The 22285-nt window shown below is 40.6% G+C and overlaps 1 protein-coding gene across 2 annotated transcripts; it reads right to left on the bottom strand.

Annotated features, from left to right (window-relative positions):
- Nucleotides 1-1632: 1632 nt before the first annotated feature.
- ca5a (carbonic anhydrase Va) lies at nucleotides 1633-19830 on the bottom strand. 2 transcript variants are annotated; one of them, XM_049573937.1, is made up of 7 exons: nucleotides 19279-19830; nucleotides 14461-14658; nucleotides 13303-13421; nucleotides 9596-9691; nucleotides 9262-9324; nucleotides 7528-7686; nucleotides 1633-5907 (listed from the first exon to the last, which is right to left on the bottom strand). In XM_049573937.1, exons 1-7 carry the CDS (start codon nucleotides 19418-19420, stop codon nucleotides 5737-5739), a joined length of 948 nt encoding a protein of 315 aa, XP_049429894.1. In that variant the 5' UTR covers nucleotides 19421-19830; the 3' UTR covers nucleotides 1633-5736. The 2 variants fall into 2 exon arrangements, with proteins under 2 accessions (XP_049429894.1, XP_049429895.1); XM_049573938.1 differs by lacking the exon at nucleotides 19279-19830 and adding an exon at nucleotides 14871-15030.
- Between the last annotated feature and the right edge of the window lie 2455 nt (nucleotides 19831-22285).

The following is a 22285-nucleotide window of genomic DNA, read 5'->3' as shown; positions in this document are numbered from 1 at the left end:
TTATTTTAAGTTTTCTGTAGGATCCCTTCCCTAATCATCAGACACTTATGATAACAGTCTGAACCTGTTGGTGGCAAAAATAAGCACTTTGAATGACATAAATTGATGGTGCACAATTGCCCCTAGGAATTGCATTGCGGCCTGTTTCGCCACTAAGGCTGCAGCGGTCTCTCTCAGTACTGGACCAGTTTCAAAAGCTGTTGTCTCCAATAGTCTTTGACACACGAAACATAAGAAAGTAGGGTCAAGACTGAAAAATACCAAAATTTCCCTTTAAGTCAAGGTATCAGCAAAGTATTAAAGGATTATACATATCAGTTTCATGGCACTCTATGAAATATCTCAACAACTATTGCAATAGTCGTTAAGATATTTCACTAAAAAACACAGCATGGTTTACCCTCTGTGAACCATCAATGTCTCTACAAAATTTCATGGCCACACAACCAGCAGTTGAGCAACTGTACACCAGAGTAGCAGAACATGTTGTGAACGTGGTTAAGAACATTTTAAACACATAATTGAGCCACACAGTTGCACTGAGTGACAAGTACCTCATTCATTGCCATGAACACAGTCACTGTAGTTTATTTTGACTCAATCCCACTTGCATCATCCTGCTGCAGTAAATAATCACTGGGGCATCGAATGTAGCTTAAAATAGCTCTAAATAAAAACACTGTGTACATCTGTTTAAGTAATATTAACTTGATACCACAGAGCCTGCCTGTTTTAGGAAGGTATTCAGTATTTTTCAAAAACAAATTATGTATTTGTGACCCTCAAAGATTTAACTTTTGAGTGCCACAGAAAGGATCAGGCCCCAGGTGTACTGCTCACTTTAATTGGGATTTTCTGGACAATAAGGAAAACATTGTTGTTAACCGCAGTTTTTTGATATTACCAATTACGCAACATGTTCAGTTCTCGCTCAGATATTATGTAGGTCACATACAAAAAAAAACATACCGTATAAGTCCCAGTGTTAATCACATTTCATGCAATGGTTATGAAATGTGTTCGCGTTCACCTCCTACAAAAACACGTATACATGCTTTGTACAGTTCAAAGCTTCAGGGTCTCCAGTCTGTCTGTCCATTCATACAATCAAGGGAAGCCCAGCAGAGACTGGTGTGTCCCGGTACACTCAGACCCCCTCAGCCCCTGCAGCCAAGCACAATAAACACCCACAGAGGACAGCATCAATTGCGATTTCTTCGGTTTGAATCAGGTGGAGACCAAAATTACACCCAGCCGTGGTAACAGTGTATAAAAGAGTGTAAACAACCCACCCTCAGCACCCCAGGCGTCTGGGTGGGGGCCACTAAACATCCCCTCTCTGTGTCAGGGGGTTTCAAAGGTATCAAGTGGGGATAGGGTGGGGGTTGAGACAGAGAGGCAATGGTCAACATTATTTTTTTTTTTAAATTCAAACTTGTGCCCCGCCCTGGTTCATACTTATAGAGGAGTTGGAGGAACAATAGTGATGTATATATTTCTTAGGACAGTTTATACAGCGGGACATTGAAGGTTTGGTATTTTCTATAATTTCATTTGCATGGCAAAACACTCACCACCTCATTTCTACTCGTGTCAAGGGGACACAAACGTAAAAACACACAGAGATATGCATCCTTCTTACATCACACATCACTTTATTGCTATACATGATGTAATAATATATCAGTTTCTTTAAAATCATCTTTACATCTATATCATGTGACAGCTTTAGGTGGTTTTCAACATTTCCCCCCTGAGGAGCAGGGGCCTCTGGGAGCAAAACACATCCTGGTTGCACAGCTGGATGGGGGCCAATATGGAGCCATCCAGGTGGAGGGGCGTAGTGAAGCCCTGCAGGGCAGGAATGTTGGCAGTCCACTGCACAAATAAACAGCTAAAGTATGTACTGCATACTATGTACAGCATACACCTGCTAAAACATCACGCTGGACAACAGAAGGCAAGAACAAATGAACCGAGGGTGTGGAAGATCATGAGGAAAATGCAGCATGACAGCATTCCATGATAGTTTTATGTTCAGAAAGGCAAGACAGTGATACAAGTCAGATGAAGATGCCAAAAAAAAAGTATGAAAAGTGAAATGAAAAACTTCAGAAGATAAAATTGAGTCATGTGACAAAGTCATCTTAAATGCATTTCTGATGCAATATCACTGACTTCAGCGTCGACAGCAAAGGCCACATAGAGAAACATTTTCCATAGATTTAACATTTGCACTGGAATATACTGATATTCATTGCATTCAATGGTTTAAAAAAAGGCATATAAAGTAAATAAACATGAATAAAATGCCATGAAACATGAAGGCAGATCATGGTGCACAACTCAAATACATCAATAAAATACACCTGTACAAGATGAAGGCAGTACTGGGTCCCTTGTCTCCATGTTAGTAACATACATTCTGTATTGCATCATCTGTAAAGAAAAAAAAAGTAACCACGCAACATTCCTAAGTGTTACTGAGCCACATCAACTTCCACACCAGCTAATCTCCGTCAGCGTTTATCTAGCAAACACGCAGCCTTCACGACGAGTTAACATCACTTAGAGCACATCGCAGAGCGTCAGATATTTTCAATACACATCCAGTTAGTCTATTCAGTGCGGCATGACGCTGGACCTCCACTGGGAAGCCCTGCTGAGGAGACGGAGCAGGGTGCCATTTCTAAAGGGGTGGAGGGCCAGTTTGGACAGTTGCATTGTTCCTCAGGGATTATACAGACAGCCGTGACCTCTCACCCCTGCCTCAACTCAACTACACCTCAATGGAGGAAACTTTCACACATGGATAATTTCAGAAGTAGCCAAATGCACTTTCCTTTGATGTGGTTTTCAGGTTTGTAGTGCGATTACGGGTTCCTGCCCTGAAGTAAAAGACGTGAAATCAGACATGTCTGACAAACTAAAAGGATCATTTCATGTAGTGTGAGCTAATCAGAACTTTAATTTCCCTTTCTTATAACTTTTCATCTGCCCTCTTCTCTCTCTTCACGGTCTTATCCACAGTCCTCTCCCTCTCTTTCTCATGGTGCTGCATGGTAAGATTCACCCAGCGCGCCACAACTTCCGGATGTGAGCCAGAGCAGGCGGACTGCCAGACTTCTTTATATGATGCAACATTGCATAAGCTTGCTCCTAATTTAAAAACCTGATCAGCAAGGGTGTGCAATGTAACTGGATTAGGTGAAAAACGCACAGAGGAGAGCTTGATTTACCTCAGTGTAGAGCGTCTAAAGCTCTGGATAAGGTACATCAAGTCTACTTTGAGTAGCTCAAATAGAGCCGCAGTCGCTGATATTTTTAACTGTGCTAATAACTAAAAATTCAGCGCTGAAACAAGAGCCTTTCTCTACAGTATGTCATGTAGCTTGCAGGACATTTTTTCTTATATCACCATTTATTTGATATCTCTGGTTTAAAGTGGGCTTTAACAAACACTATTTCATAGGCTTGTAGCTCAGACTGACAATGAGTGTGATTACATGATCATGAATAACCAGTTCATGAGGCTTATCCTGGGTACGATCACATTCAGAATATGGTGTTTATATGAACACAGAGAAATCAGGTTACTCATATTCCCCGTATACATCTCAGTTCCTTTCAGAGAACTCCAGCTAGCATATTTGGGTTTCTCGTAAACGTAACATGTTGTTTACATGATCTAATCATAAACAGGTTATCATGTCCATGTAAACACACTCATTAGTGAAGAGGGGTAAATGCGGTAGATTTCAGACAGCAGCCATTACAGTTAGAAAACTGGAAAACTTACTTTAAAGAGAGATTTTTTTCAAGATGAATTAAAAGTTTTTTGATTTGTAATAGCAGCTGCTGTGGTGGAAGCCATTTTGATTTAAAATATGGAGAGTAAACCCCAGGAGGTTGCTTTTCTCTGACAGACACGTAAAAGAAATCCTGAATGAGAAGCTGCACTGAGTTACAGATGCTACTGCAACTGAGGCTAGCCAGGAAATGACATCAGCTGTCTAAAGTGGGAGCCAATATAAACATATTTTTAGACACTGCTAGACAGGCATTTTGATGCACGAGGCTGTTGTGGAAAAGTTTGTCCCACTGTGTCAACTGTTGATCTTAGTATCCTCTGTAATATCATGAGTCTACCAGCTACTCATGATGGGATTCTTTGTGTGTTTTGACTTTATTTTGAATTCAAAAAAAGTAATCCAAAAGTAGTTTAGATATTCTGCATTAAAGTACAATATTTGTAACTCTTTAAGCCCTTTCTGAAACCAAAAACAGTAAAATCTGATTAGTCTCCGATTAATCTTCAGCCAGACCAATGTGAGACAATGTAAAACTAACTAAATCAGACAGACGAATGACAACAACAGTTCCCTCCTTGATTCAATCGATCTCATTTACAAGTTTACTCAACTTCTCTACTGTGTTCCTGAACTCATCAGCTGAAGCACCGTAACATGTTTTAAACGCTAGACTTGACTGATTCCATTTACTCCATTCAAAAAGGATCATACTAAGTATCAGCCGAGACTTGACTGTGTCTCTGGGCAACCACCAACCACTGCAGTTGAACCATAGCTGCTTGGAAGAGTTGTGGAATGGAGAGACCGATCGTGCTCAAACATGTTTGTGATTTGTATGACACGTTTGTTTTGGTGAAACTCTGCCCCACTGCAGTGATTCACACCGAGAATATTTAAGGCACTGTGGTTATGGTTCTTGAAACTAGTGTAAGAATCATGGAAGAGAGCGACTTCTTTCAATCAGAATATTCATAAAACACGTTTGTGCTACAGTAACTTGTGCATATCGGTAACATATTTAACAGTTATTTGTGTAGAAGACCCAAGGCTCAGCAGAGTTCCTTTAAACCCCTACTGTACATGAGGGATGTTGCACGTTGTTTCTGAATGTCAGATGTACTGTATTCAGTATAATCTCCTTTTAACAGGTAAAGAAAACATACAATCTAATCATCTTATTAATATGTAGATGACAAAATCAATGATAAATCCATCAAATCACCACACAGGGTTTAAGAAAGCCCTTGATAATATTAGATGTATGATATATTCTCACTCTAGTCAGTTAAAATCTCTCGGGCTTTCGCAGCAGCTGCGACCTCCTTTTATGGACACAAACATCACTGCTAGGAAGTCGGAGCAAGCTGCTGTAGTACCGACTGTGGCCAGCACACAGTGTTGTTCAGTTTTTACCTCGGCTCAACTGTTCTCTACACCGAGCCGCAGGTACAAACCCATGTACAGTAACGGAATGAACTGTAAAAGGTATAATAAATACGATCTTGTTAATAAAATCAGTAAAACTGTTTTTCCCCCACAGCAACTATCCCTTATTGGTTATTGGTCTGCAACACTCAAACCACAATCTAAAAAAATACAAAGAGAATTAAAACCTCAACTTCACAGAAACAGAAGTATCCCTACACCCTCCGTGTAAAACTGTTCACCCTTTGTAATGAAAAATAAATACAATATGCTCACTCCATGAGAGATAAACAGAAATAAGTATGACTGAAGATCCTCAGAGGATACTTTGTCATACTTAAAAATATGATTTCTGTTTTAAATGTGATGAGAAACATTTGATTGTGACAGAGTTTAAAAAAAGGGAGGGGGTCTGGACAGTTGATGACAGAGTAAAGGTAGTTTTCTGACGGTCACTGTGTGTAATGGTGGTCATGGCGTGTTACTGTGTCCAGCAGCGTCAGTGGGAATGCTTATCGCCTTCGGCTGATGGCTCCGCCTGCAGGAAAGGAGTGAATGAAGAGCGGACCGTGCGACCGCAGAGTGCCTGCTGCACACGGAAGTTGTTCACCATACTCTTCTGCACTTCCTCCTCGGCTGAGGTGAAAAGAAGGCTCCGGAAGACCGCCAGCTAAAGGGAGCAAAGGAGAAGGTCAAAAAAGGGATGAGGCGCGTACAGGCTAATTCACCTTGTCTAAAACTAATAGAGTTCACATGCCATAAGGCACAAATTGCTGCCATGCAGGTTTGTTCAGCTGTAACTTCCTACATTGTTTAAATATTTAACACTCCCCAACAATGATAAGGGTTGCAGCAATTACGTCACGTTACCGAAAACGATTACCGTTTAGCTTCTGGAAACAGTTTTAATGTGACCCTGGAGGCTTAAACGCTACTGAAGGAAACACTAGAGAACACACTGAGCCTTACTCTGAAAGACAACAGGAGCCCTCTAGTGGTTGGTTTACATTTAGCTTAGCTTAAAGCTAATTTAAATGATTGCTTACTGCTTGCAGGCCTTTTCCTTTCTCACTTTTGGCTGTGTCGAGTCAAACCATGCCACGTCAATTTGAGTTTCCTTTGTCAGTTTTAACATGCCAAGCTGCACCAGAGATAGACTTTCCCTGGGGTAGGGCCAAAAGGGTGAGGGAAGCAATGACATCTTGCCGACAGCAGCCAATCCCTGATGACCACCGTTCTTCCCCTGAAACAAGCATGCGTGTCGCAAAACTCTGTGTGTTCAGTTTCTGTACTTTCGTAGCATCTAACTGAATCGCTGTGGTGTGGAGTTTAGTTTCTATCCTGCGTCCTGTTTTTTTCTTCAGGCATCTGCTTTATTTTACTGTTTCATGTTCACTTTCAGCTGTATAAGTTGCTTTAAGTTACTGCTGATGAAAACCCAGCATTTCCTTATGATGCTGCTTCTCAATAAAAGCTTTTACTTAACAAAATAATGGGGGGCTTTTATTGTGAAGAATCTATAGGAAATAAAACGTATTTATCACTGAACATAGAGGCTTTTATTCGATAAAACAAATCTACTGCTACTGCAAGGAAGTAAAAGTAAAAGTAGGGACAGCCACAGTGAGATGTTAGATGAAGAGCTGCAGACAACAGAATCATACTGCACCTCTGCAAACAGCTCACTTATTATACCTGCTGTGCCGAGTAAAGGAAAAACACATGCAGCAAAAAAACAGGGGACTTCAGCTGTGGATCGGCCCGCTGCTTTTAAACATCAAGAAAAGTTGTCATGAGTTAAAGACACACCTTCAAGAGGGTAGCCCTGTTGTAATGGAGACACTAATCCCTGCCACACTGGGCTGATGGGCCAAACCAAACTAAACTAAGCCAAGCCAGCCCATGAATGTTGAAAAGGGGTATTGGAGGCAGCAGAACAACAAGTTAAAATATATTTTTTTGCTGCTTTGAGCACCACAAGCTGAGTGCCATCTAGTTCCATTATATTGGAGAAAACACAAACATTTCTATGGCTGATATCTTAAACACTCAGCAACTCACGCCAAAGCAATCTAGATTGATAAATGGCACTACAGGTAAAATGAAAAATAAGTATTTTTCGATTTTGGGGGTGAACTGTCCCTCTGAGGACGTACATCAATATTAAAATATGATAAAACATTAAAGCCATATTGCAAACACTGACAATAACCCATGTAAAGAAATATCTGGTTAAAAACACACACACACACACACACACACACACACACACACACACACACGCACACACCTGGTCATGGCTGACTTCTATATGCTGCTTCATAACGATCCAGGTGACAGACTCTGTCAGAGGTGGTGTTGTCAGAGAGCCGTGGTAGGTCCAGTAGTCATCAGTGTTGGTGGGTAACAGACAGCCAGGGTCGAACCTGGTGAACTCCACTACACTGCCCTACGGACAGAGAGACACACAGGAAGGAAATGTGGTCACTTAAGCTGTGTGTGGAATTATTTTAATGTTACGGTACAGAGACAAGAAAGAATATAGCTGCGACTTGTTTCACTGTTCACACTCATTCTTGTAACTGAAACAGAAAATGTCCTAAAATCCCAATCTGTGTCATTACAACACAGACTAATATAATGATAAAAGACTGAAGCTATCATCCAAATACTACAACCATTATCTAATTACAGTATTATCCAATATAAAATATGTTACTTAACTGTTGCACAGTGAGTCTGTTGCATTTCCTCTTACTGGATAAATACCAACCTTATCAGACACTATTAGAGATAAGCAGTGTGATAGCAGTGGTGTGATATGAGGGCAAACTATGACCTCCAGTGAGTCACCTTAAACATGCACAACCACCAATACATAAATATGTATGTAAAAACTGTTTTTTGTTGTTTTTTTCAATAGCCTATCTTTATATAACTTCTAATAACCACTACAGTGTGTGCTGTTTTAGCATAAAGACGTATGCATTCTAAAGTAGCAAATTCTTAAGTAATAAATAACATATAATAATGTATGTAGTTCATCTTCAGTACTTTACTTCTGTGTTACTTTAAGGGCTGACATTGTGAAAGTGGTTTACAGGGTCCGCTACACTAGGGCCAAGCTGAAGAAATTATTTCCTGGTGCTGACGACTCGTGTATCAGGTGCTCTCTTACCCCAGCAGACCATACACACACATTCTTCTCTTGCCCAAAGCTTAACTCCTTTTAGTTGCATTTTTGACACCCTCTCTGGGGTTCTTAAGATTCCCTTAAACCCATGTCCCCTAACTGCTGTCTTTGGTGTGTCCCCTCTTGTAGGCAAGCTAACTAAAGCTGATTTCGTTGTGTTTGCTAACTCAGATAGACAATTAATTTGCTCAATAACTCTTCTTATCCCCTCGCCCATACTTTTAATTTATATTCTATTTTTTATTATTATTATTGTTATTTTATCTTATTTTCTTAATTATTCTCTTCTTTATCATCTCTTCCTGCACTTACGACAGTGTGATTTGTACTCACAAGGACATTTGGAAAGGTTTTTGGGTGATTTCGAGGTGATTGGTTCGTAATGTGTTGTTTGTTCCTATTTTTGTTTATGGGATGAAAAACTTACATTCTAGAAAAACTCACACCTCTGTTTTGCAATGGCTACCTGCACTATGTATCACTTTCTTTGAAGTCTGTTTAGAAAACATACTTTTAAAAAAAAGGCTGACATTGTGTAGTTGTGCAGCATGCAAAAATGACATCTCACAAATAGTAGTATTTTGAAAAACACTTCAGTGCTGTCATCTTGTAATTCCTGTGACAGAGGCCAGCCTAACTACCACTGTAGCGTCTCTACTGCACCACTAGAGGGGGTCAGTATTTATCCTCTAATGAAGTCTAACTACCATTCACTGCCGTTTTTGCAATGGATTTTGTTAGGGTCAGCATGTTAGGTCACTATTGAGTACAGTTTAGGAAACAGCACATCATCCTATAACACACAGAGATGTGGTGTGTGAGTGGACTAACCTTGTGTCTGATAGCAGGCAGAGCGTCGACCAGTTTTTGCAGCCCCTCGTGTCTCTTTCCCACCTACACAAGGATTAGACGTTAATCTGCATTGTAGTCACAGTTTAAACTGCATAAACAACACATACCACAGAATGTGTAAAGAACTGCCTCACATAAACAGGTCACTAATGAGCAACAGATTATGCAGGTGTACAGTGTCAACAAGGCAAACTGTATCTGTGTACATCAATCAGTGTTTCCTCTTTAATCAAGGCAGGGATTTAGAACAATGTGTGTGTATGTGTGTGTGTGTGTGTGTGTGTGTGTGTGTGTGTGTGTGTGTGTGCTGTACCTTAAGAAAGACACCAATGACAGCCAAACCATTGTCCTCCATCACTGCCTCCTCGAACAGACTGTATTTGTCAGAGTTCCAGTGGACCAAGTGGAGCTGAGAACACACACAGCATATTAACACATCATGAGACTGTGTGTGTGACAGTAAACCATAACTTTCACCTTTGAAACCTCTCTGCCCTGATCCCTGATACACTTTTGTCCTTGAAATGACCCATTAATTCCTCCTCTTCTTAATTTTAGTCTTGAGTTTAGTCTTGTGACTAAGTTTGAATTTGTTTTGTACATGTCATAAAATACATTGTTAACTATTAAAGTACGTTGAGTATCACTGCCATAAGTGGAGGTACAATTAACAGCATGTGTTACTGAGGAGCAGGCGTCTTTGTGCATATTCAAAACTACCAGTGAAAGCCAACTATTGCAGAATTAACAACTGAAAATGTGCATTTCGGTCATTTTCTGTGATCAGGAACGGACAATACATGACGACTAACACAATTAGATCCAACCACAGCTCTAACCACCTGCACACTGTCACTGACAGCAAACACATGTACATAAAAGCATCCATTTACATGCCAAGGCAGCACAAAGCTGCAGTCAGGGCTGCAACTTGACACTCTGCACACATGCATTCAAAGACTGCTGAGTGATGACAACGACGTCATGGGCACATTCCCAACACCACCAAGGGCTTGGGAGAGGACACACACGCACACATGCATAGTCAGTGGAACCTGTTGTCACGTAAGTGTGCTGAAGTTAATGGAACAATACGAAAATAGATGTACTGTGGTGAAACGTTGAGGCTGGACTACAATACCAGCTTCACACAGCACCCACTGGGAGACCAATACCCTGCCTATGTTTGGATTTGGCTTTAGACAGAGTATAGACATAGCAAAATAAATCCCGTTCTGCTTGATGTCATCGACACAATACTCTCAGTATTTTTCCAGGCATTATTTCAAGACGGACACGTGAACAGAAAATAAATGGGACTGCAAAGTAAGTCAACATTTACACTGTTTAAACAGTGCAGAGTTTCACTTGCTTTATTCCATTTCTCCGTTCTTCTTTTAACCCTTAAGAGAACATTCTGTCGAGTGGAAAAGTTACTGCTAATTATGATCTAAGTCACTCTCTCTTCCTCCCTTACCTGGTTTCTTGAGACCTACATACCGGACTTTTTCTATTCAGTGCTCAGGTCACATGGTCACACACACACACATACACCTGCCATACATGTGACTGCAGGGCCTCTGTACTTAACACGCTACATTATTCCAGCAGAGCAAGCAGGTCTTTTTCAGAGCAACAACAAAGGGTGTGCACAACAAAGCCAAAGATGCACAGATACTGCTGTTAAATGTAATGATGCACTTGTGCAGTGACATCAGTCTGGTCTTGTATCTACAACTGCTTCAAAAATGCCTCAAAAAGCTATTGCTTAACACAATATTGTTCCTGTGTAAGACAGACCAGCTTCTTGTCTGTCTATGGTCAGCTCTGTGCGTTGTCATGGATGCACTGAATACAAACCAACTCGCCAATACTTCACAAGGCTGGGGTTTAAATGCATGACAAAAAGAAAAGCCCAAATTTCTAGTTGGAAAAAATAATACACCTATGTTTAGACATTATGAAAGACTTGGATATCAACAGGTTTTTCAATAAGTGAAAATTTTTCTTTTCAGGAAGGTAGTTGGTGTAACGAAAGAGGGAGGCTGTGATAACAAGGTCCATAAGATCGCCACCAGTAGGAAACTTTGAAAAAATCTTATTTTTATGCAAAGAAGCAAAACGACAAGCGGCTCCAGCTGTTCTACATTTTTATATTTCGATGAGATAAACAACATGTTGCTGTGTATTAATTGGAGTAGGCTGCATGCTGACAGGAATATTAGTGTAACATTAATTTTTCTTCGCTATGTAAACAGTGTAGTGGGAATACTGTCTTTTTCAGAATAAGGGCAAAACCAGAATAATTTGCACATGTAAACATAGTCATTGCAAGTGAGCAAAATGAACAAATATTTCTTAATAGCAAAGGTAATTCCAGTATTTTATTTGTAGGTTCTCTTTGATAGTAATACCATGGCCTAATATAACCAGGTATACTGAAGGGATTACTACCTGGATTGGGTTCGGCAATATATCGAATCAATCAAATCATCCCTTTTTGGTTTGCATACTATAAAAAATGTTAGTATAATTTGCACAAAAAGGCTTTGTTAAGACAGTAAATGACACAGATGATAGCCGGTGACATTGACATAAAGTCAGGACAGTCTGTGGACAAATATTAACAATTTATGCCAATACTGGATTTTTTTCAGGCTGAATGAAATCAGTATTTTGGAGATCTGATAAAAATCTAATAATAATATATTGGCTCAAATTCTGGTTACTTAGTGGCCATCACTGACACTGACAGATCTGCAATAAGCAGATTTCAGCCGATGTATTAGCCTGGTCACTTTATAAATCTACATCTACAGCAGTGTATGCACACCCATAACAGTTTACAGGATTGTCATCACTGAGGATGGCTAGCAGGCTCTAGCTAACATCATCAACCAAAGGAACAGACTGAAAAAAGCTTGTTAGCCAGTTTCTGTATTTTGCACCTTACTGTTAACTTATTTCTAAATATGCTATATATGTGCATTTTATATTTGCTGTACATTTGCTTTTTGTGCTATGCTATTTGAGGTCTTGTATATTGCATTTGTTGTAGCTGCACTCTACTAATTTTGTATTACAGCTGTTGCACAGCAAATTTTCCCTCAGGATGAATAAAAGTTCTATCTTGTCTTACCTTGTCTTATCTCATCTCATCTCATCTCATCTCATCTCATCTCATCTCATCTCAGGACTGCTCACAAAAAAACATCAAGATGTTATTTTTTGGTCATATAATTCTGCCCTGGTCTCAATATAAATGGTATGGCAAATAATTCGAAAGGCTTTAACTGTATCACTGCGTCAGAGTAGCTTTGGCTGCGTGATGTTTTGTTGATGTTCTACAGTACTGTCATATACTTTGAAGTATATATTATATATTGTAGATTTTATTATTATAATATCATAACAGGGCGGCACGGTGGTGTGGTGGTTAGCACTCTCGCCTCACAGCAAGAGGGTTGCCGGTTCGATCCCGGGCGTGGGAGCCTCTCTGTGCGGAGTTTGCATGTTCTCCCTGTGTCAGCGTGGGTTCTCTCCGGGCACTCCGGCTTCCTCCCACAGTCCAAAGACATGCAGATTGGGGACTAGGTTAATTGGTAACTCTAAATTGTCCATAGGTGTGAATGTGAGCGTGAATGGTTGTTTGTCTCTATGTGTCAGCCCTGCGATAGTCTGGCGACCTGTCCAGGGTGTACCCCGGACAGGTGTACCCGGGCCTCTCGCCCAATGTCAGCTGGGATAGGCTCCAGCCCCCCCGCGACCCTCAAGAGGATGAAGCGGTTAGAAGATAGATGAATGAATGAATGAATGAATGAATGAATATCATAACAAGAGATATATCCCTCTTCCCGTCTGTTTTTTTTTGTTTGTTTTACATCAACTTTCCTTTTCTCTCTCTCTCATGTTCTTGACAATATTTCAGAAATGTGCAGCATCCCAGTCCCTATAGGTCTGATTGACATTTTATGCTCACTACCTGCTGTATGCCAGTGTATGAAAGTTACAGCCCAGTACCTCTGCAGGAAACAGTCTCCTGTCCACGGTGTGCTCTGATCCCCAGGCGTTGCTCTCCCCCCAGTGGAAGTGGAACTGGCACAACCGAAATTTGTCTTGCAGGGGGCCTCCTTTCAGCGCTGCACCAGAGAGGAGAAGGACATCTAGATCAGTGCATCAAACTTTTACAGATTTCACAATTCTTTTAAAACAATGGGACGTTCATCCCCCAAAGGGATCAGATCATATCTCTGCCTGTCTAGTGTTGGATAATATAGTATGTGTTTCCTCCTTCGCAAAGGAGGAAACGGTGATAGGACGTCTACTGTGGAACATGTTGTTCAGGCAGTAACACTGACCTACAAACATCCAGGAAATACTGTATGGCACAGACAACAACCTGTGAAGCAATGTCTTTTTACTGCGGCTGTACACTGTTAATCACCACCAGTGATACTACCAACAGATAAGGAGGAGATAATGCAGCATAACATATAGCTGTAGTCATAGCTATCCATTTAAAGACTGAATCTCTTGCTAAGGTAGGTGTCTCCATGCCTAGTTTATTTTACTGGTAATAAAATACTGTTTGCAACACTTGTTTTTGTTCTCTCAGTCCCACACTAAGCTCATAATACAAAGACAAAGGGCATGTGACACCTATAAAGTGGCTTATTTAGCAGCTTTAAAACATTTGTAACCTAAGCAAAATAAGGTTTATATTTAGACTTCTGATGGTTTGGAAAGTTATGTAGTGATTTTGGTGCAGCCCGGCAATTAAACCAAAATGACCAACACTTTGAAGAAAGTAGTTGTTGAGGTCAGGATAGACACGCGAGTCACATGACAGTCACCAGATCCATGTGACGGCTGTGGTCTTTATCAGCAGTTTTAAGTGTAGCATCGATTACAGGATTTTCCAACAGACAGAGGGCTATTTACAGAGGGTGAAGAGGGAGATAATTCTCGTGTGGATTAAAACATGCATTACCCTTTCTAAGATTTCCGTTCAGATTTAAAGGGAAACTACTGACTTGCTCCCAATCTAGCAGTTAATAATAAGGAACATATATAAAACTAACCATCATTTTACTTCCTACATTTTTTAATGGCAATGTTGAGCAGATTTAAATACACTTCAGATTTTTTTTAATCACAATATAAACATAGAGAACTTACTTGATTTGTCTGTGGTGTCATCATACTCGACCAGAAAGGAGTAGCCATTGTTCCAGATCTGTTGGCAGGTCTGCGGGTCATAATCAGTGACCAGAGGCTTCAGCTCCGAATCAAAGACGCTCTTTCGCACAACGATGTCGATTGGAGACTGACGATCACCTCCTGGTACCGCGAGGGGTCCCTGCCACATGGGATGCACTGAAGGAGACAAGGAAAAGAAGAAGAAGAAGAAGAAGAAGAAGAAGAAGAAGAAGAAGAAGAAGAAGAAGAAGAAGGAGGAGGAGGAGAGGAAGTAAATCAATGAGAAAAGTCAGACAAATTAAAAATGTAAAACACCTAGAAATTTACAGAGTCTGCTGTCCACGAAAATGACAGACAAAAAACTGGAAACAAAAAATGCTGACACCTACTTTTCATGTTGTACTCAGCTGCTTCCCGCATTCTAACACAGTCCATTTTGAAAAGAAAAAAATCCTTTTTAAATGAATAAAAAAACTGCACAGAGTCAGTGCTAGATAGACACACAGCAACCCTTCTCCTTCCTTGAGCCGTGTCAAGGAACTGAATGAAAAAGGAGCAAGTGAGCAATAGTACTTCCTTCTAGTCCTCTTACCGTTTTTTTCCTAAAAGGAAATCACAAAATAAGAGAGAAGTGGGTTGGCTGTACAGAAAGTGACACACGGAATGTCCTGGCACGCCCCCAGCTCAACTCCACAGCGGGGGAATCAGACCAGGACCTCTGGCCGGTCAAATCGCCAGCTCAGGCCAATGTCTGTCAAGAGACCTGACTTCTAATTACTTGAAACTCCGCTTGCTTTCCCTACCTCCCTCCTTCTTCTTTTCCTTTACCCTTGAATCCACCCACAAAGCATTAACGCCGCTACTTAGCTCAAAAAGGTCAGTTCAAAAGATACTTTTCCTCCCACTCCTGACCAAGATCTTAAGAAAAAATCTTTCAAGTGTTGACAAAAGGTGCAAAAACAACACCGTCTATTGTTTTCCTCTCCTTTCATTCAGTGCGAGGATTAAGGTTTCCACTGAGTGCCAAGCTGAACAGGTCTGACTGAGAGATGACCCTCATCTTCATCAGATTTCAGCAGCTCCTCCTGGGGGAGTTGGCTGCCTGACGCTGTTATTGCCTGAACACAAAAGAGCTGCTTACAAAGTCATTCACACTCATTCACTGACTAATTATCAGCTGTGAAGTTGTTCGGATGCGTGGCAGTGTCACGGTGTCACTCTGCAGTGCTCCTGAAAGTGTCACATGATTACCAGATGTCTGGAATCAGAAAATGACAAGTGTGTATGAAGAGCTCTGAAACACCAGCTGAGTCTTCTGCATCTGCCACCACAAGAACCTGAAAGCTTATTTCATTCCTGCAACATACATCTGTCCTGTTGTACCCTTGAGCAAGATTGGGCAGTGGCAGAGCAATGATTAATTTAGCAAAAATGACAGATAAAAACCTGAAATAGCATCCTCCACCTACAGCCAGTATCAGACCTCTGAGCTGTGCTGTGAGCAACCACAACCATTCAAGCTATGCTGGCAAGGTGCAAATGTTTTTCCACAGGAAAGCACAGAAAGGTGAAAGGCCTTGATTATCTCGATGACATGTTGGAGCCGGGCTCAGACTATAGGAGTTCTGAGACGATTCATCCCCAATTCACCACTCCCGACAACTGGAGGAGAAACTCAGTCTGGGATCTTAATGTGAGGGGTTTACAGATCCAGTCTTGAACCTCACAGACTCATCACGGCCGCCCTGATAACTGCAAACATCTGGATGATTACGGTTATGATGAAATCAGTGTGGAACAGCTGACGGTGTTGCCATGCAACGGCAAACACTCTAGCTCTTTAGGCTAACATTATCTAGCCTTGAAAGATATTAAACTGACACTAAAATCTCACCAAAAAACAGCTTGTGGTGACCATTTTAACCATTTTCTCATCCAGATTCGTTAAGCCTTTTGCTTTTGTTTATCTCAAGCTATCGCACCACACCAGTCTCCATTTTGTTTACATCTGCATCCCCATGAGATAACATGAGTTCCTGGTCCCTCTGGCATGATAATCTTAATAATATCCTGTAGTGTGTGATGCACCACTATTTTCAAATCTTGTAGTATGTGCATGTTTGAGATTGGAGAGTGAAAGTGAAGTTTCTCCTTCTGTGCCAGATGCAACCTGATTCATAAATGACACAGAAAATGGCCACATCCTGTGGACCTCCTTTTAAACCACTACCTAATTCCAGATGAAACAGCATTTCGAGAATATCTAGCTTCAGTATTGTGACGCATTTTCTAGTAGTGAAACAGGATAGGTCAGCAGGATATAAAACTGGGAGGAATTTAATCTGATCATTGAAAAGCAGGCACGTCATAACAATGAGACCCTGACAGTGCTAGCATACTGGAGAACTAGTGGTATCTGTCAGGGTGAAAGAGACAAAGTAGATGCCCTATGTGACGTTAGTGGCTGAGGCAGTCCACTGTAAAATGCCTTGCACACAATCTGGAGCTGTAACAGATACCACTTTAATCAAAGTGAATAAATTCTAGCCAGAGGGCCTGTAACCACGGTATTTTGGGGAAACGATGACACATCACCACATGATGCTGTTACTATGTAGCTGACTTAATCTCAGCTCTGTGCTTCTTTAAGTTTCAGATTGATTGATGAGTGGATGTCTTGATATTGAAAATATTGGATTTTGATAAAGGAATATGGAGAAATGTATTTTTTGGCATATATATAGCTGCACAGTGTGGCAGGGTTGCAGACTAAAATTTCAACTTTAGTTATAATTAAATTTCCAAAGACTGCTTCAGAATAATCATCTTCTGAGGTGGAAATGTTTTAATGCCAAGCAACATCAGTGGGAAATGTTGGTTTGCATTGGCAGTAAATCGACACAGCTTTGATGCAGCTGTATGAAAGTTGAGGTAATAACACGTAACCATATGTGTGAGATTCGGTCAAATAATACAAAAAACTAAACGATGAACACAGAGAGACTTTCCAATAAGAGCTTTTTGTCTAATTGCAAACACAGCCACACATGTTGAGCCAAATAGTTTAGCACAAGGTGTGGCTTTGGTTTGAAGGAGGAGAAATTTACATAACTTGACACTGTTTTCAAAGCTGGGGTTTTGAATTTGTAAATGTGCTTTTCATACCTTCCAGGTGGCCGCTGGTTTCCATATATTTCTGTGCAGTATGAAAATCAACTTGCACACAGCAGGTGAAAGTGCACATCTATTTAAAAAGTCTGCACTGCACTACCATGCAACCATACCATAAGTTAAACAACTATAAAAGCAGACAAGATGTCCCACATGAGACTGAAGTCAATTTTTAACATTAGAGTGAGTTTAAGTGTGTGTTAATGAGACTTATGTTCCCTAAGTTAAGGTTTTCTGGCAGCACTTGCTTGCAGGCTGTGTGCTATACCTGACAAGTTCTTCTCAGAGTTTCTAGGTAAGAGATTTATGTTAAATATAAATACGTTAAATTCACTGAAGGAGGCAAGATTTGTAACCTGTATGAGATGAGGAAATGGCTGAAAGGCTCAACTCAAGGATCTGACTTCTCAACTCTGACCTTGCATGTTAAAAAGATGGCACTGTGCCTCCCTACTTCAGGGAAACAGACTGCATCACTTTCCTGTAAGTCAGATGTTTTCACCTGAGAAGTAGGGAAAGCAGTCTCTTTACAAAATAAAATAGCATGAGGACAGATCACAGGGCAGTCCAACAGACAGGCACGAGACCTCTAATTTCTAACAAACCGCTTCAAAGCCAAACCAAAAGCACGTCCATAAAGCCGTGGACAGACAGTGTCCAGTACAACAAGCTTGTTAAAGTTAAATATGAACTATTTATTATCACGGTTGAACATAAAAGCTCTGCTGCACGGGCCTGTTTTCCACTTTCAACCGTTCTGCATGTTGACTCTGAGGCTGTCCTTGGCATGACATGGTGAACAAGACAAGCTTCACGTAAGGGTGCGGTGAGAAGTTGCTGGGACTTGTCAGACGAGCTTGGGTGCCACGAATATTCTATGGGCACATCAAAACTAAGGGAGATGACTCATACCAGGGGTCTGGCATGCAAACATATACAGGAAGCAAGTCCTCTTCAAGTTAGATGGAACATGTTTATCATGACTGCAGGTACATCCTACAACTGCAGTATCATACATTATTAACATGTCACGTCACATGATCATGTCACATGATCCGTCCAAGTGCGATAGCTGGATACATGAGAATATCAAACCTCAATAAGGATACATACAGCTGAGATAGTAGTGCGTGGCGTCATTTTTCAGATGGCAAACTGGCACTAAATGTCTGTGTGCATTTAAAAACAAAATGTCTGACACTATACATCTATAGTGACCTGAGATACAGGCCCCTATTTGTAGGTCAAAGAGCATCCAAGGCCCCTATATGAGGGATATCAATGCCTGTTTGGAAAACCTGGACCTGAGATCTACTTCACCCACACACAGCTGGGTCAACACAGTGTGTCTGACCACAGATCCAGTGCACATGAAAGTCCAGTCCAGGCTTTCCAATGCTCTCCCATGCACATTTTCGGATGACAACAAAAGTGACCATTAATTGATGCTGTGTGACCCACAACAACAGGCCTGAGAGCTGGATGAGACCAAAATAACCCAAATCACAGCCGTGCTGATACACACACTGCCACTGTATGCGGAAATGTATGACATTTAAATGTTTCCTCTGAGGCTGTATGAGAATGAGCTGCTGGTATAAAGGGAAAACACTGAGTCCAACTTACCCTGCGACAGCACATATTTGCTTGAGCATGCCGTGAGGTTGCATCTCCTGACGGGTGTTATCCGGTGACTCCTGGCGTGTCTGACGAGCTGCCGGTGGAGCTGAGCAGCCAGAGGTCTTATTACAGATGACAAAGTCACCATATTGATAAGGCTGACGTTGTAAGCTTCACAACGAGCTGCTAAAAAAAGCGCTGTAACGTCCGTTAACGTCTCCCGTCGCGGTGTTTTCTGTGAAGCTAGCGGTTAGCTACGCCTTTTTAACTCCCCAAAAGTTAGCTCGGAGTACAGAGCCAGCTGAACACAAACTATCTGCTGGCTGATCTTCTCAGTCTGTCTCTGCCTCCTGACGTTACCGTTTGCCCGGGGGCGGGGGGAGGAGGTTCACTACACACATTCAAAATGTGACCGCAAAAACAGCCGACGTGTCTCCTGGAGCTACAGCGCCTATTTAACACGATAACACGGTGTCCCCGCCGGGACAAAGCTAACCTAGACAGCCGATAAATGATAAGATAGGGCCGCTGTTGCTCAACTGTTTGCTCGGCGGGACGAGGGAGGGTGGCGAGGGGGGCTACAGTTACAGTCCTGACCAATCAGAGGCCTCCGCTGAGGGGCGTTCGCGACAATGATGACGACACGATGATGATGATGATGGAGGATCAGACAGGCTAATCACAATAATGACAGACAGGTGGGCTTTTTTGTTTTGTTTGTCTTTTTTGTTGTTTTTTTTAAAAGCGACTTAATCATATTTATATATTTCTATATTCTAATCGTATTCATCATGCAAAATATGATAATAGCAATGTAATAATAATACACAGTAATTTTAATATGTATTATTATTATTATTATTATTATTATTGTATTTTAATTGCTATTCCGAGAGTCAATGCAATGCAATTTCGTTCAAGTGCACTGTTTTTCACGTGTCCTTAAATGACAGTAAAGTTATCTATCTATCTATCTATCTATCTATCTATCTATCTAGATTGCCACCTAAGAATTGAAATACACCAATGTTCACAGTAGAACTCATGTTAAATTATAAAAGTGGGGCCAACCGCCTTGTAAAGGCAAACCATCTCCATCATCATGTCTTTATTTCTTTTTTTGTGGTGAAAGAGTAGCAATCCATTCTACAATAAAATTGTATGTTTACTTTACATAAACTATAAAACAACAAATTAATTTATATATATATATATATATATATATATATATATATATATATATATATATATATATACCGTATATTAATAGTGTACATATTTGCACTGGCGATTGCTGGGTAATATGTATGTTGATGTTGTCCAATGTCAAGTTGTAGCTAGTTTAAACGCAAAATCTTTCACTAGGGCCCATCATAATAACGTGCACCGGTCCCCGTCCTAACTACCATACATCACTGCTTCAATTCCTGCACTATGGTGAATTTTTGTGCACCAATTTGTGCAGTTTTTTCCGTATAAATGTATTGTGTTAATGTGATTTTGTCAAAAATAAAAAATGTTATGCTTCTTTCATGTTTTTACTGGGGGGTACATTTTCTAAATATTGAGTTGGATGTGTCATGTCCCCTGTATCCCCCCTGAAATCTACACTGATGATTACACCCTACGATTACAAGTAAAAGTCCTACATTCATAATTTTACTGTAGTAAAAGTACACAAGTATTATCAGCAATAACAGCACTCATTATGAAGAATGGCCCCTGTCACAGTGATCTATGTATTCACTGTATTCACTGTATACAGTTATATTACTTCTGCTGCTTTAACATAAAATCAGCATTTCAATGTTAGTGCTGGTTGGAATGGAGAAAAACTGAATCTGTTCCACAGGTAGTTTGATCTACAACAATGCATTAAGTGATCATATGATTTGAATGAAAATCTTGATTGGTACAGTAATTTTAGCTGTAGGCCAATGTTAGCTGTCAGGGAAAGGGAAATGATCATACCGAGTACAAGTACCTCAAGATTGTTTTAAGTATTAGTTATTTTTCCAATTAAATAGAACAGAGCCATCATTATGTTCATTATTAGTAACGCCTGGGCTTTTATTTCTTGCCCCTACATCTCCCACTTACCATTTAGTAACGTGTCTCTTTTCTTAAAGGTCTAGTGTGAAGGATTTAGTGGCCCCCAGTGGTGAGGTTGCAGATTGAAACTGACAAAAACTAAAGCGTGTAGGTAAAGTATGGTGACTGACACAAAAATGCAGATGGCCCCATTTAGAGCCAGTGCTTTGTTTGTCCATTCTGGGCTACTGTAAAACAACATGGCGGACTCCATGGAAGAAGACCCACTCCTTAAATAGATATAAACAGCTCCTATTAAGTAAACAAAAACACAACTTTTCTGATTTTCTGGTGGTTATAAACTCATAGCAACATTGTTTTAAATATTACATACAATTTCTGCCATTAGATGCCCCTAAATCCTGCACACTTTTTTAACATTTTTCATTTTGAATGTGTTATTGCATGTAGAGCACTTTGAGTTGCCTTTGTGTGTGAAATATGCTATAGAAATCAGAGGTGTGGACTTGAATCACCCTCGAGTCAGAACACAATTTTAGACTCGACCTGGACTTTAACACCAATGACACAACTTCACTCGGACTTGACCCTTCTGACTTTAAAATGCTGATAACGTCCCCCCAGCCCAAAGATACAAAGTATGTAATCTTAAAAGTATGTTACCAATCAATTCATTTTTCATTCTTAAAAGGCTAACATTAATGCCATTAATCCTCGGGTAAGTAGCCACATATCACAGAGGAAGACGCAACAACCTCAAACCAACCTGTCTTAACAAATGTTTTTTTTAAATAGCATTTATGATTTTTGTAAATTTAGAGAGCCCATTCTGACTTGTTTAGGACTTGCAACTTGACTTGGGACTTGCCTGGCTTCACTTCACTCATTTACATTACATTCATTTTTCTTTTAATCATCCATGTTTATCTTGTATCCTGACCCATCTTCCCACGGGGAACAC

Source organism: Epinephelus fuscoguttatus, linkage group LG4 (genome assembly GCF_011397635.1).
Source record: "Epinephelus fuscoguttatus linkage group LG4, E.fuscoguttatus.final_Chr_v1".
NCBI lineage: Eukaryota > Metazoa > Chordata > Actinopteri > Perciformes > Serranidae > Epinephelus > Epinephelus fuscoguttatus.
This window is presented reverse-complemented; position numbering and strand designations above follow the sequence as displayed.